At 37.6% G+C, this 14,544-nt stretch overlaps 1 protein-coding gene across 9 annotated transcripts in view; it reads left to right on the forward strand.

Annotated features, from left to right (window-relative positions):
- YTHDC2 (YTH N6-methyladenosine RNA binding protein C2) overlaps positions 1-13,241 on the forward strand; it is a 42,573-nt gene extending 29,332 nt beyond the window's left edge. For 6 of the 9 annotated variants that reach the window (XM_052776644.1, XM_052776649.1, XM_052776641.1 and 3 more), the window contains 13 exons: positions 36-141; positions 276-395; positions 743-1,015; positions 1,554-1,680; positions 2,189-2,394; positions 2,941-3,136; positions 4,387-4,496; positions 5,616-5,908; positions 6,336-6,510; positions 7,558-7,761; positions 11,091-11,273; positions 12,492-12,595; positions 12,755-13,241. In XM_052776644.1, coding sequence (XP_052632604.1) covers positions 36-141; positions 276-395; positions 743-1,015; positions 1,554-1,680; positions 2,189-2,394; positions 2,941-3,136; positions 4,387-4,496; positions 5,616-5,908; positions 6,336-6,510; positions 7,558-7,761; positions 11,091-11,273; positions 12,492-12,572 — 2,074 coding nt within the window. In that variant the 3' untranslated portion in view covers positions 12,573-12,595; positions 12,755-13,241. The remainder of the gene's footprint in view (positions 1-35; positions 142-275; positions 396-742; positions 1,016-1,553; positions 1,681-2,188; positions 2,395-2,940; positions 3,137-4,386; positions 4,497-5,615; positions 5,909-6,335; positions 6,511-7,557; positions 7,762-11,090; positions 11,274-12,491; positions 12,596-12,754) is intronic. The other 3 variants (XM_052776645.1, XM_052776648.1, XM_052776642.1) reach the window with 2 other exon arrangements.
- The last annotated feature ends 1,303 nt before the right edge of the window (positions 13,242-14,544 follow it).

Consider the following 14,544-nt stretch of genomic DNA (forward strand, 5'->3'; position numbering starts at 1 on the left):
TAATTTTCAACAACTTCCTGTATTTTTTTTTCAAGGGCTGGGCGCTGTCAGCCGGGAGTCTGTTTTCATCTCTTCAGCAGGCTCCGATTTCAGAATATGTTGGAATTTCAGACTCCAGAACTTCTAAGAATGCCACTTCAGGTGCATGTTCAGTTAGAAATTATAACTTTTAAAAAATGTATTACCATCAAACCATACTATTAACTCCAAAAAAGTGTGTGGTGGTTTTTTTTTCCCCAATCTTACCAGTCTTTTTTTTGCTTTTTAACTTGCAGGAGCTTTGTTTACACACAAAACTTCTGGCTCCGATAAACTGTCCAATTGTTGACTTTCTTATGAAAGCTCCTGATCCTCCACCAGCTTTAATTGTGAGAAATGCTGTGCAAATGCTGAAGGTCAGCAGAGGAATAGATTTAGATGGGAATTGTATTTGATTCTATATTTGTGATGTGCAACATATTTACTGAGTTTTGTTTGTACTGAGACTGTTGTTTAGTTACTTAAGGATGCTTTGAGTTTTTGTGTGTTGTCTATTTTAATTTTGTGTGGGTGGATGTATTTTTCCGTGTTAAGGGAAGAGATTGCTTAAAAATCTCATCTCAAACTGTTAAGAGTTTGACTTGCTTTCTTAGTGTTTGGGAACAAGTCTAGTTAATACCTAGTATTCACATCCTTCCTGCTTTTATTGTAAATTAATTTTGTCCACTTCCCCCTCCACCCCCTCTTTTTTTTTTTTAAGCAGACAATAGATGCGATGGACCCTTGGGAAGATCTCACTGAACTTGGTTATCATCTCACTGAATTACCAGTAGAGCCACACCTTGGTAAAATGGTGTTGTGTGCTGTTGTTTTGAAGTGCCTGGATCCTGTTCTTACTATTGCTTGCACTCTTGCATATCGAGACCCTTTTGTCCTACCTACACTGGCCTCTCAAAAGCGTGCAGCCATGCTGTGTAGAAAACGCTTTACTGCAGGAACATTTAGTGACCATATGGTGCTTCTCAGGGCTTTCCAGGTATTATTTCATCTTCAGAAAGAGTACGAATCACAATAGATCACATATCAAAGTAAATGATGTACCAATCAAGTTGGATGTAGAACGATAAGACTATGATTAAGTCCTTAGAGAAGAAACTTTATTTTTGCCTAGTGGCTTTCTTGTATATTGGACTCATATATTTGTGAGGAACACTTCCTACAGATTTTTTTGTTTATATTTTCAAACCTAGTTAAATTCTGAATGTTCCAACAAGGTGCCACTTTATATCCTGAGACACTGATAACTTAAAATAATGATCTTAACATAATGATCTTTAAAATAATATAATGATCTTATAATAACATAATGATCATGATGTTAATTTAGAGAATGGGTGAAGAGAATCTAGTGCTTAACCAGGAAAAAAAAAATCTGGTTTGATACATTTTCTTCCTTTCAGAATGATTTTTGCCTTCGTTTTATTGATGTACATGTAATTTTATTTTTAAAAAGTGCATTTTTAAACTTTAGCTAATTAAATTAATAGGCAAATGTAAAAAAATATTCTTTACAGGCATGGCAGAAGGCGCGCAGTGATGGCTGGGAGAGAGCGTTCTGTGAAAAGAACTTCCTGTCTCAAGCAAGGATGGAAATCATTATAGGAATGAGAACACAGTTGCTTGGCCAGCTTAGGGCCTCAGGTAAGTAGCTTGGAAAAAATTTTTACATAGTTTTGGAGTCAAGTGTATGCCTAGTACAAGTGTATACAAATTTTAACAAGAAGACTATTCACTGGTGTAATTTTCCTTCCTTAATTTGCAACAGACCAGTACACACAGGTGCTGGGCATGGTGCAGGTGCTAGAGTGAGGAAGTGTGGCTAGGGAACAGCTGATCTAAATGAAAGTGCCCTGGTTGTTCCACATGCCACTGGCTTTCAGTGTGAGATATGTTTCCTTGGATTTTTACGTTCTAATAAATTATTTCCGTAGGAAATGTCTTCATGTTACAAAAAGTAATTCTGTGTTAGTATAAAACACCTTATCAGGAAGGATATAATGGTTTCTTCTTCGTGCTGTTAAGATTGGCAGTGGGGAAAAATGTAACAAATTTGTAGCTTATTTCACTTTTTTTTTTTCCAAATTCCTTTTTCAGAGGCAAAAAAGTAGATCTTAAATACAAGTACGTTTTTGTCCTCTTCTTTCTTCAGGTTTTGTTAGAAGCAGAGGAGGAGCCGATATTAGAGATGTTAATACTAATTCTGAAAACTGGGCTGTAGTTAAAGCTGCCCTAGCGGCTGGGATGTATCCCAATCTAGTGCATGTAGACAGAGAAAGCCTGGTTTTGACTGGACCAAAGGAGAAGAAAGTGCGATTTCATCCTACCTCTGTTCTTAGTCAACCTCAGTATAAAAAGGTAAAATCACTTTGAATTTATAGCTGCCAAAAAAGAGCGCTATATCAAAAGTTTCAGAAATGTCTCTTCATAGTTGTTAGTACTTTAAAAGCAGCATGTGCATTAAACACTACGTTTTTAGAACGTGTTTTTCCTGGCAGTTGATAAAACAAAGAATTGGAGTTGGTTTATTTTTCCAATATTATTTCATCAAAACTTACTTCAGTTAGTCCTTGTTCTAGATGGAATAAAACAAAATGATATAAAAAACTAGTTATGAAACTATTTTAAAAAGGTAACAATCTCTGCTCATAATAGCAGGAAGAAGTTCTGCTCTGAAACTGGTTTTGTTTTTTTTTTAGATCCTTTTTTAAAACAAAATATTTTGTTTCAAGGTGGTAAGATAATTGTGAATCTGGTTGAATTCTCTCACTTTTTAAATTGTGTGTATAAATTTATGCATATATGAATATTTATTTCGACATATATAAAACAAGAAGTATGTTAAGATTTATTTTAGTTACAAGTAGAGGGTAAAATAGCCTAGTCTTATTTGCTCTTGCACAGATTCCCCCAGCAAATGGGCAAGCTGCAGCCATTCAGGCACTCCCTACAGACTGGCTTATATATGATGAAATGACGAGAGCTCACAGGATAGCAAATATCAGATGCTGTTCTGTTGTAACACCTGTCACTGTGTCACTCTTCTGTGGACCAGCTAGATTACCAAGTAATGCTTTGCAGGAACCTTCATCCTTTCGAGGTATAGTAGGGTTTGGATTTGGAATGTTTCCATTGGTATACACTAGTATGTGATATGCAAGGCTTATTTTTCAAGAACATTTAATACATATATTAGCTAATTCTTAAAATGACAGAGCTATAGTTCCTATAGCTGTTCAAGAATAGTTTATAAGCTCTGTAATAAATGTCTCAGTTTTGTGAATCCTTGTAGATTCATATCCATAAATTACAGTTACATAGTTCTGAACTCCCAGAAATTATAGTTTGTAATGAAATAAAAAATGCAAACAAAATGTCTGATGACAATACTAATTGCTGAGAAGTGTAATATGCATGTTTTTTCTAAAGACTAGTTTATTTGATACTTCGAATCAGATTATTCAAACTAAATAATAATTTAGAAACTATCAATATGGCAAACAGTCACATTGCTTCCAGCTGAAACATGCGTTTTAAAGATTATTTTCTAATGATAACTTTTAATGACAATTAGCTGTACTATTAACTAAAGTAATAGGAAATACATATAAATTTCCTTTTTTTCTTTTTTTAATTTTTTTAATTTAAATGGAGTGCTGTAGGAATAGAAGCGAAAATAATCTATCCTGCTGCCAGTTCTCTAGAAATATTAATTTGAATCAGAGAGTCCAAGTTCAGGACATGGTTTATTAGTGGGCGTCGTGGTGGGTTGATGGTTGGACTCGATGATCTTAAAGGTCTTTTCCAACCTAAATGATTCTATGATTCTGTGATTATTTTTGAAGCTTTCCTGTTTTGCTCTTAAACTGTTACCCTTGAAAGAGTGTTTATGCTGATTGAATTGCACTTAAAAAAAAAAAAATTGGAATCCTACTTAATAGCCATATGTATATATAATTTTTTTTTTCTTAATGGGTCTTTAAATCTGCTGTTTTACTGGGAAATAAGCGTAGAGCAATGTGTGGTTTTGCAAACAGCATCATGCAAAAGTTTGACAATGGCTTGTTGATACTGATGAAGGTACACGAGTGAGTCAGATCACACCAATCCAGGTACTTACATAGCAGGGGCCTCAGCAGGTCTGGGTACTTGAGTTCTGCTAACTAAAGCAAAGACTTTTCACTGAGGTGTATGTGCTGAAGATAAAAAGTGGTTTTACAAATGTTTACATTCAAAAGTAAAATTTGGAAGGAAAATGAGTTCATTGCTAGTAATACAGTAGTGTTCAGGTTTTTGTATGTAAGTGGAAATAATATAGAAATGTTAATGCACCTTTTATATTTAATTCAGGGGATGGGGTATCTAATGATAACAGTGATAGTGAGATGGAGGACAAAACAACTGCTAATTTGGCACTACTGAAGTTAGATGAATGGCTCCATCTCAGACTGGACCCTGAAGTAAGTAGTGTATCACTTCAATGCTTGTTTCTTGTAGAAGGATATTTATGTCATATCTTCTCCAAAAGACTTCTGAAACATTTGGGTAACCAAGATTTTTCTGTAAGACTGGCCGTCACGGTCCATTTGGGTCTCAAATTTACAGGACAACATACTCTGTGATTTAACCTTTATTTCCTGAGGTCATTAAGAAGTACAACAAATAGAGGGGCTCAATTCCCTTTTGTCCAGAGTGGTCTTATCACCTGAATTCACTTACCATTCAAGTCGTAAGGTTCATAACTTAAAACTCTCAATTTGTGCACCTATGAGCAAAAATAAAAAAAGGATTAGTTACCTAGCTGACGGTGAGAGTGCTCATCCTTCTGCCTCTGTCATGGTGCGGGTGTCCCCTGTATCTCACTGGGAAGCAGGAAAGCCTCAGCAGTCCAGCTGCTGTTGGATCCACTTCAAAAGCTTTTTGGGTAAGCTGATGTTTTGTACCTTCCAGCTTGGAGGTTTTTTCCATTTCCATAAGTTAGCAGATTCTGATGAAACTGCTAGACAAAAGACAATGGCTGGAGGAGACAGCAAGCTGCAGGTGATAGTGGCTGCATAATGGCCCTTCAGCTGTTTCTGGCTGCCTGTCCTGCCTATGTGGTGCTCTTGCTTTGACCTAATGGCACTGCTCCCAGCACACATCAAGCCTTAGCATGAGCTGGGTTAACCAAAATCTGAGCAGGGGTTGAGTGAACCATGGCAATGGCATATTGTGTATTTCGTTCTCTGAGAGGTTTACTGAAATTGGATCAAAATGGAGCACTGAATTGAGAGGAAGGGCATAAAGCATGAAAAGGTTTTTATTTTTTTTTTTAAGTTAAAGTTTTAAGTTTGGTGCAGAGCTAGATGACATAAAACGTTTTAAAAATGATCTTGCACCTGAGGAAAGAAAAGATAGCTTAACAGCTTAGTTTAAATGTGGGGTTTTCTCCCCCTCCCCGGCACTTTAGTCTTGCCTTTCAGTTTGGACCCTGTTCATTTTAGAATGCCAGAAGCTGCCTGATAGGAAAGACATAGGGTACCCTTATCTGTCTGATCTAATTTTTTTTTAGTCTTTAACAGAATTGAAATTCATTACAGGCTGCTGGTTTGTTGTTGCAACTCAGACAGAAGTGGCATAGCTTATTTCTGCGTCGTATGCGAGCTCCTTCTAAACCATGGTCTCAAGTTGATGAAATAACTGTAAGAGCAATTGTAACTGTTTTAAGTACTGAAGAACAGTCTGCAGGTTTGCAGCAGCCTTCAGGAATTGGTCAGAGACCAAGACCTGTGACTTGTGGAGAACTTCCTTTAGCATCTACATGGAAGTCAACCAACAGTAGAAAAAGCTCAGCAGAAACTGAATTCTCTGATGACTCCTCTAATGCTGAAAAGTAAGCTTTTGAGATCTTCTAGAGACTGTACATTGTAATTTATTTAGCTGTAAAAGCATCACTTGAATTTCTGCTAGTAATAAAAAGGAAGAAACAATAGAAATACAGCTGAAAGAATTTATACTGTCCTATGCTGCATTGTAGTTGTGACTTCATTGAGAAGTATTTCATATGTGTGCCTGCCGTTTGAGAGAGCAGTCAGGATATTGTCCGTGAATTGTGATCTCTGGGAAGAAGTAGCAGAAGAGGTTTAACTCTAGCATTCAAAACCAATGCATGATCAGTATTTTTTTTTAGTTAGTGTTCAATGGGTTTTGGAATTACTGTAATATATATAGTCATGCAATAGGCTGATATGTAGATATAAATTGTTCTGTGACCACTTATGAAACTCCTGGTATGTCCTGTATCTACCTTTACTTTTTAGAGTTCTAATGAAATCTACACCTCCCACACTTCACCAGCCAAAGAAGTACAAAGAAAAGAACATTTTGCACTCCAAACGAACTTCGGACGACAGGTCAGATCAATCATCAGTGAAGTCTACAGACAGCAGTAGCTATCCTAGCCCCTGTGCTAGTCCTTCTCCATTATCTGGAAAGGTAGAGTTCTTGCAAACAAATCACCTCACTCTTCAAAATTAATAGAATTTCGGGAATAAATTTGCTGATACCTTTCAGCAGCTATTGGATATTATATTGATAAATTAAGATCCTAACTTAGATTAGGATAGTACTTATTTCTTTCTGGAACTTAAAACCGAGACTAAATATCCTTGTTACGCTGGTTTAATACAGTAAAAATACTATTCTTTGCAGACTGCTGAGGTAAAGCTATCCAAAGTAGAAAAAAATGGGCTTTTTTTTTTTTAAACCTGATATAATAACCAGTGAAGGTGTGTTAATTTTTCTTAGTTTTTTCTAAATTAGTATATAGTACATGCCCTTCTGAATTCTTTGGATTCTGCCTTCCTCTGTTTCTGTAATAGCATACATTGATGCTGATTCTCTTTTAAGTTTAGTGTTATCTGCCGCGTTATGACTGCTTGCTTTTTTTAATGACAGTTATTTTAACAAAGCACACATTTTTAATGAGGTTATTGGCAAAATTCTCCCTGTGTACTTGAATAGTAAACTGCAGTAATGTTAAACAGATCACTAAGAGGAAACCCCATTGTTTCTCTAGGCACACACTCATTGGAGGATTTAATAATTCCTCTTAAGTCTTTTAGTTTTTAAATTCAACCAATGTAAAAGGGAGAAAACCTGTGTTTCCAGAAGGTGGAAATGTGAGTAGTGTGCTTCAGGCTACAGTCTAGAATGATTACTTCTGTGTCATCTGAAGGTGTGTCAGACTTCAAAGAATTGTAATTAATCACTAGACCATTTAGGCCTGTTCTGCTATACTTGCTTGCTGCCCCTCATGAAAGAATTATTATTTTGGAAAGTGCTTAAAAAATGTAAAATAAATGTGAAATACATTTTAAAACCAATTCAGACAGTACCAGCTGATAGATGCTGTGTTTCTTGTAGAATCTGAGGGAGGAGGGTGGGAGCGCAGTGGAGGGATTTCTGTCTTCATGTGTGCAAAACTTTAGAACTAAAGCCCGCTTTATTTTATTATAGCTTAATTTAATTTAATTTTTCCAGGGTTCCAAATCTCCTTCACCAAGACCAAATATGCCATTTCGGTACTTTATAATGAAAAGTAGCAATGTGCAAAACATTGATATTTCTCAGCAGAAGGGTATATGGTCTACTACGCCAAGTAATGAACGAAAACTAAATAGAGCCTTTTGGGAGAGCAGCACGGTTTACTTAATATTTTCTGTTCAAGGGTCTGGACACTTTCAGGTGAGTCCTTAGTTAATACTAAATATTAGCTTTGGTTAATGGTTTAGGAGAGCGCAGCAAATGACTATGTGTAGTATGGAGGGGTTTTTTTATGGCTACTGACCTTGTAATAAGTAGAGTAGCAAGCAAATGTATCTGGTTGCTGAGAAAAGAGTACTTCATTCTTCTCTGAAGTATGCTCAAAGGCTAAGACTGAATTGCCTAACATCTTGAGTCAGAATAATGTTTATACCCTACATTAATCCTTGCCTCAAGAGGTTTTGTTACACGGCTTTGATTTAGCAGCAGTTTAGGATTTATTAATATTTTTGAGATTAGATCACAAGATTAGGTCGTATGACTTTAATGGTACTTAATTATGAGCCAATTTAACAGAGTGATTCATTGAAATTCGCAAATTAAAGATCCAAAAATGGCAAGGATCACCCAAAACTTACAGCAGGGTTGAAGGTTAAGTAAAATCACACACGCACAGACAGATAAAATAGTTCTGAACCAAATCACACACACACTCTCATGAGTTTCACTTCTCACTTTTATGTGCTGGCTTTCATCAACGGGTGGTCAGTAAACTTCACAAAATCTGGCTTTTAAGTCCTCGTGAAATCGTAGACGATGATCTTCAATCCTTGCAAAATCTGCCCTGAGAGGTGTCCCAGCTCAGGGGAGATACTGGTCACACAGCCTGCTGCAGTCCTAGAGAGCTCCAAGGGTCTCTCCTTGGATCGCTGTTCATAGGGTCTTGAGATGATTGGCTTTGGTCATTGTTTTACATTCTGGCCACAATTCGTGCTGAGTCATCCTGATGTACCATTCAGGGAGCAGATGGCCCAGGTGTGGCGACCATAAGTCGCTGCACTTGCAACCAAGATAACAGCACAATGGGAGGTTTTCAAAGCATGGATGGCTTATCCTGAAATATCAGGGTGGTCCTGATGGACCATTCAGGCAGCAGATGGCCCAGGTGTGGCCAAAGAGTGCCTGATGCCCTTGTAGTCAAGATAACAGCACAATGGGATGTTTTCCCAAAGTTTGCATGGCTTATCCTGAAATCTCAGAGTGGCCTGGGGCAGAGGGCTGCACCACCACAATCCTTTTAAAAAAACAGCAAAACAAACAAACAAATCCAAATAAAGCAGGGGATTGCTACTCTTTTCTCTGCATGCCAGAGTAAATATTTTAAGTGAACAAGCAGTTCTAATCAAGTCACAGCTTCCTAAAGCCAGGGAACTCATAGATGTCTTTATTACAATTTTAATAAAATCTGTTCTGCCTGAACTGTAGTTTCGAAAGGTTAGGAAGCTGGAAAGTCGTGGCCATGATTCTTCCAGAGCTGTGTCTTGAATTCAAGTTTAGCAAGGTATTTGTCAACAGTTTATTGACAAATTTGTAGCCAATTTGAAGTTAAGGATGACCTGGTAGTGCAAAGTTGCAGGTTAGCTGTGTTGTAGAGCAGGCTAAACTCGGATCATCCAGGTAAAGAAAGTTCAACTTGCCTCTTCATATATAAACTATTCATTAAAGTCAGCTAAACTTAAAATCTAATGAACCAGCCCGAATACAGCTGTCTTGGAGATACCACTGAAGTATTATGGTGAGATAGACATATGACAATTTGGCAGATGCAGATGTAATATTGGAAAGTAATTTTCAGCATGCCAGTTGATACTGAAAGCGGGCTGTTGTATTGGTGCTCTTAGACAAGGAAGCTGGGAGGGGAGGACATGCTGAAGTCAGGAGTGTAGGTGGTTGATGTTGCCTTGCCCTTCCGGTTTTGGCAACACACTGGACATTCATGGGAATGCGAGATTAACACTGCTGTTAATATTCTCTTGTACTGACGTGCGGAAACAGACTCTACAATCAGTGAGATTGTAAAGTAGGTATGTTTATTCAGCGCTGGGCAGCACGGGGGGGGTAGTCCCACCAAAGTCGTGCGCACCTGACATGGCAACTTACTTCAAATTTAAACAGTCAAGTGTTACATATACATAAGATTTTCTAATACGCCTATACATATGCATGACCTATCCCCGCTTCATATTAAAATTAGTTCCAAGAAGTCATTTCCCTAAGTCCCTCCTAACTGAGTCTGCGCAATGCCTCCTTGTGGTGGTCGTAAAGATGAAGGCTGTATGTCTTCCTCGGGATGAACTCTTTACCTCTTGCTCCTGCGCAGGCTCAGTCGCCCTTTGGCTTTTGTTCAAATCGAGTGGCCAATCTTGGCTGGTTCTTGGGGTCGACTCCTGCTTCTCATCAGGAACTATCCCTTGCTTCAGTTGGTTACAACAAAATATACATCAATCATTGTCCCTCATCCCTTTGAACTATGTCTATTGCCATTAAAACTCTCTCACAAGTTAGATAATCATTAAACAGCTCCTACCCAAATCCATTCTTTACCATAATCATTAAAACCCTTACCTATATCTAAAATAAGTAACCATGCTGATATATTTCTCCTAAAATTTCTAGCCCCCCATCTCAGTACCACATGTCTTTTTACTTTCCACCTTTATTTCTCCTCTGTTCCTTTTATTAACTTCCATTTAAGTCTGGCTTGAGCTATCTAGGACTGCATGTCTTGTAACAGTAGTGTGTGCTCGTAAGTTATATACTGCACTGCATCTCTTGAACTCCTAAGTCATAACTGGCATAAATTTGCCTGAATCGTTGATAAATTGCGTGTGTAGTGGGTTTTTTTGTTTGGTGTGTGGGCAAGTAGGGGTGTTCTTAAATAAATTAGAAGCAATCTGGGATTTGGGGTTTCTTTCGTTTTCTTTCTGAATACTTGTTGTGTTGGAATTTCTTCCAGCTTCATTGAAGAAGGAAATGAAAGCAACTTTGACTTCCTTCTTTGAAGAACAGCTACACTCTCTTAATTATGTGAAAATTGTTAATATAGATGGAACATGGGAAATAAGGGATGGATTTCTGCAAAAAATATCTACAGCTAACAAGGAATAGCTAATGGACTATTATGTAGTAGAACATTCATCTTGATTCCTTACACTTCAAATGTTTTTACAACACCTTTTCAAACTGTTACAAAGCTTAAAAAAGCTATTAATGGTAATTGTGAGAGATTGAGAGACATTCTCTGTGGTCAAACTCTGGAAGGCATATTTGAAGTGGAAAAACAAATGCTACTTCTTTTAACTTTCTAGATGTGAACATCTTAAAAGATCGAGCTTTATGGGGGAGAGTGTGTGAATCACTTTGAAACAAATTTGAAAGTTCTGTATGAAGTCCAGTCTTTTATTGAATTCCAGCATAAGCAGATATGCTCTAGTTATATCTTTCCTTTCATATTTCAATTTTTAATTCAGGGTTTTGCTAGAATGGCTTCAGAGATAGGGTGTGAGAAAAGTCAAGACTGGGGATCTTCTGGCTTCGGAGGTGTATTTAAGGTGGAGTGGATCCAAAAAGAAAGCATTCCTTTTCATTTTGCACACCATTTGCTCAACCCTTGGAATGACAATAAGAAAGTACAAATAAGCAGAGATGGCCAGGTAAAGTTACTCTCTTCTAAAGTCTTCTTTACTTGGTAGAACTGTGTATTGTTCATTAGCTTATTTAGCCTCGACATTTATCTCAACTGTTCTCATATATTTGTTAATATGAATCACAGTTCATTGATGCACATTGTACATTCTGCTAATGCATTGCTGTTGAAGTAATGGAGGCTTTTTGATAAAATCAAAGCAGTTTCTTGCTTAATACATGTTTTTAAAAAAGATTTAAAGCTGGATGCTTCCAAAAATACGAGCATTTTGGAATTTGTAATTTTGGTTCTGGAGATTTGTTCCCTGTTTGGTTCAGATTTGTTCCCCAAGATAGTCTGTCATACCCAAATAACTGTTCGTAATTATAGCTTTGAGTTTCCTGTAAAGACTGAACGAGAGTCTTGAGATTTAAAGTAGAATAAAGCTTAGGACAGTTCTCCAACCTGTTAAAGCTAAATGCAGCTACAAAAAGCTGGAAGAGAATTGGCACAGGAGTTCTCTCTGGCAGTTTCTGCGTTCTCCCCAGTCCCCTCCCAAAATATTTCCTTGATAGGAGATTCTAGAGCTAAACTTTTTCTGTCATCTTCTCACTTCTTCCCCAAAACCTCTCCAGTTTTAAGGATGAGGAAGGGAACATACTGTAAGAACGAGGAAAGGAACGTAGCACATGGACTTAACAGTGCTTCTCTTGTAAATGGCTCTTAAGACCCAAAGGGTCTTAACGATCTTAAAAACAACTGGTTTATATTAATGTCTATGATTCCACCAAGCGCCACTGTTTTACCTGACCTGCCTTTCCATGTTGTCCACCACACTTGATGGAATTAAACTTAGAAGATGTGGAGAATAATGAACTTTAGTTAATAAGTAAGGGACCTGTGGAAGGTACAAAGTATATGGTGCATATGTTCTTGTATATGGTGGTGGTGTGTTCACTCAGAATTCTCTTCTTAAGAACTGACATCTTGCTGTGAATGAAAAAAATCCCAACCAACCTGTAGGCCAGGGTTGCTTATGAAAGTGTTTATCTCCTCTTGAGCCCTAAGAAAAAAACCTTCCTGGGCAGGGAGTTCTGATGTATGTCTCAGTAGCAAAAGGAATGAGCTCTCAGAGAGACTGAAAGTAATCAACAGTAACTTCATCTAACAATTTTGCTATAAATAACTTCTGTATGTTTAATAGTAGCAGTGCAACTAACTTCTCTAATTTCCTGCTCATTTCTAGGAGCTGGAGCCACAAGTTGGAAAGCAGTTGCTACAGCTTTGGGACCGTATTCCTTTGGCAGCAAAAAACTCAACTGATTGAGTGTGTCAAGTAATGCGATAGAGGTAGTTATTTCATGCATTACTGCTGGTTTTATGATAGAGGAAAAACTATTTATTTACAGTGTATCATTACCGTGCTGTCTTTTCTTTGTAGTTTGTGAAAGAACAGGTACACTTAGTACTAAATATTTTCTTCCTTTTGTTTTTTTTTTTTGTTTTTAGCTGTGGTTGTTGAAACATCAGCTGTAACCACTAGAACCAGCAGTGTGCCTACAATATAAAGATGGGGAAGAAGGTGGTGCCACAAGCTCCTGAAGTTGTTAGTCATGCTTTGCAGCTAGCAGTGGAAAAATAAGAAGGAATTATGGAATTATGTTGGTTTCAGTATTTCCTTGTCTTAACAAATGTCATAACATTATTCACCAGCCTGGTTCTGACTGAATTATTTTTTTACAGTAGTGTGCAGTTGATACTTAAAAACATGGTTAAGTTCAAAACTAAGTTTGAAGCAATGGACCACATACAAGTTGTTTGTGGGTTTAAAATAGCACAGCAGACAGTTTAAGTATACAGTTTACATTTAAAGCTTTCTGAACACAGTAAAATGTATGAGTTAAACCAGTGTAATGTTAATTAATCAATCTTGCAGTTTGTGTAAAAGAAATAAATTGAGAATAGATGTCTCCAAATGTATTGGAAGATTCCATAAGTATTTGTTGAACTTCTATATGCACAGTGCGAGAGGGCAGGATATATTCATACAAACAACTGGGTAGCTGGAGAATGTAACATTCTAATTTAAATACATAAGTGAAAGGAACATGAGACTTTTGAGAGTGGATTGGTCCAGCAGTGTTTCCAGTTTCAGTTATTTTTCGCATTTAAAAGGTACTCATGCTTTGGCAAGGTTAAACAGTCTTTCAGAGGCCTGCTGCCAAATGGTACTCTAATAGTTCACTAACTTGGGCATTATTACAAGATTTTTATTTCTTAAAAAAAAAAAAATACCAGTACAACTTTCTTCATGTTTCAATGTACTCTTCATGCTTTCTTTCTATACCTCTTGTTTCAATTTCTTTCTTCTTCTTCTATACTATTGTTTTGTTTTATTGGGCTTCTCCTTAGTAGTTAACGTACTGTGCGGCTGGTATAAATGCAGTCTGCTCACTGTCAGTGCTATGTTTGTGGTCATTCTTAGATTACACCGAGCTTTTTCTGCTTCGGAGCCTGTAATTTTTCATGTCTGCTAAGAATATTTGCACAGTTCAGAGTACCCTGTGTATTCATTCTTGCATTCTGTGTAGTGACTTCTGTACATTAACAGTTGGTTATGCCTTTGTAAAACTAACTGGGTCCTTGTAAGGCTAGTGTTGCCTAATACGGTATTTCTGGAGATGGTGCATACAGCAGAGCTATGAGGCTTGTATTGCCTTACACAATACTTCCAGGCCCCTGCCCACAAAGAAATGTGGGGTGGTATGGGTACAGAATTCCCAGGCCCCATGCGCACCAAGAACAGAGCTGAAACAGAGAGGGAGCAGAAGTGGGGTGTAATGTTTGGTTAACAAGCCAAATAATGCTTCTGTGGCTCGATAATAAAAAGGACAGTCCAGCCAAGGAATTTGCATTCCCCAAGGTCCTTGGTTGGTCTGGGTCACTTACCTGCCTGAGAGCCATGGTCATATAAGTCTTTGCCCGGCTGTTAGGTCTAGCCCAGTCTTGGTGAATTACTTGACTTGCTGTTGTTATGACCCAGATAATTGTACTACTGATCTGTGTTTTTTCCTGTGCTGTTATTTAGAGATAAACTATCCCTGAAGCTGTTCGTCTGGTGTCTGTTACCATATCCTGAACCTGTAACTTGACAGGGCTGCCATAAGCCTTTACACTCTGGTGTTGGAAGTGAGATACGGTATACTGCATCATGATCAGCCCTGACCCTGTAGTGAGTGCCTTAGTTGATTATTTTGGTACATTGCCCTGCCCACGGATGTCAGATTCTACTTTGATTA

Source organism: Harpia harpyja, chromosome Z (assembly GCF_026419915.1).
Source record: "Harpia harpyja isolate bHarHar1 chromosome Z, bHarHar1 primary haplotype, whole genome shotgun sequence".
In the NCBI taxonomy this organism is placed as follows: Eukaryota; Metazoa; Chordata; class Aves; order Accipitriformes; family Accipitridae; genus Harpia; species Harpia harpyja.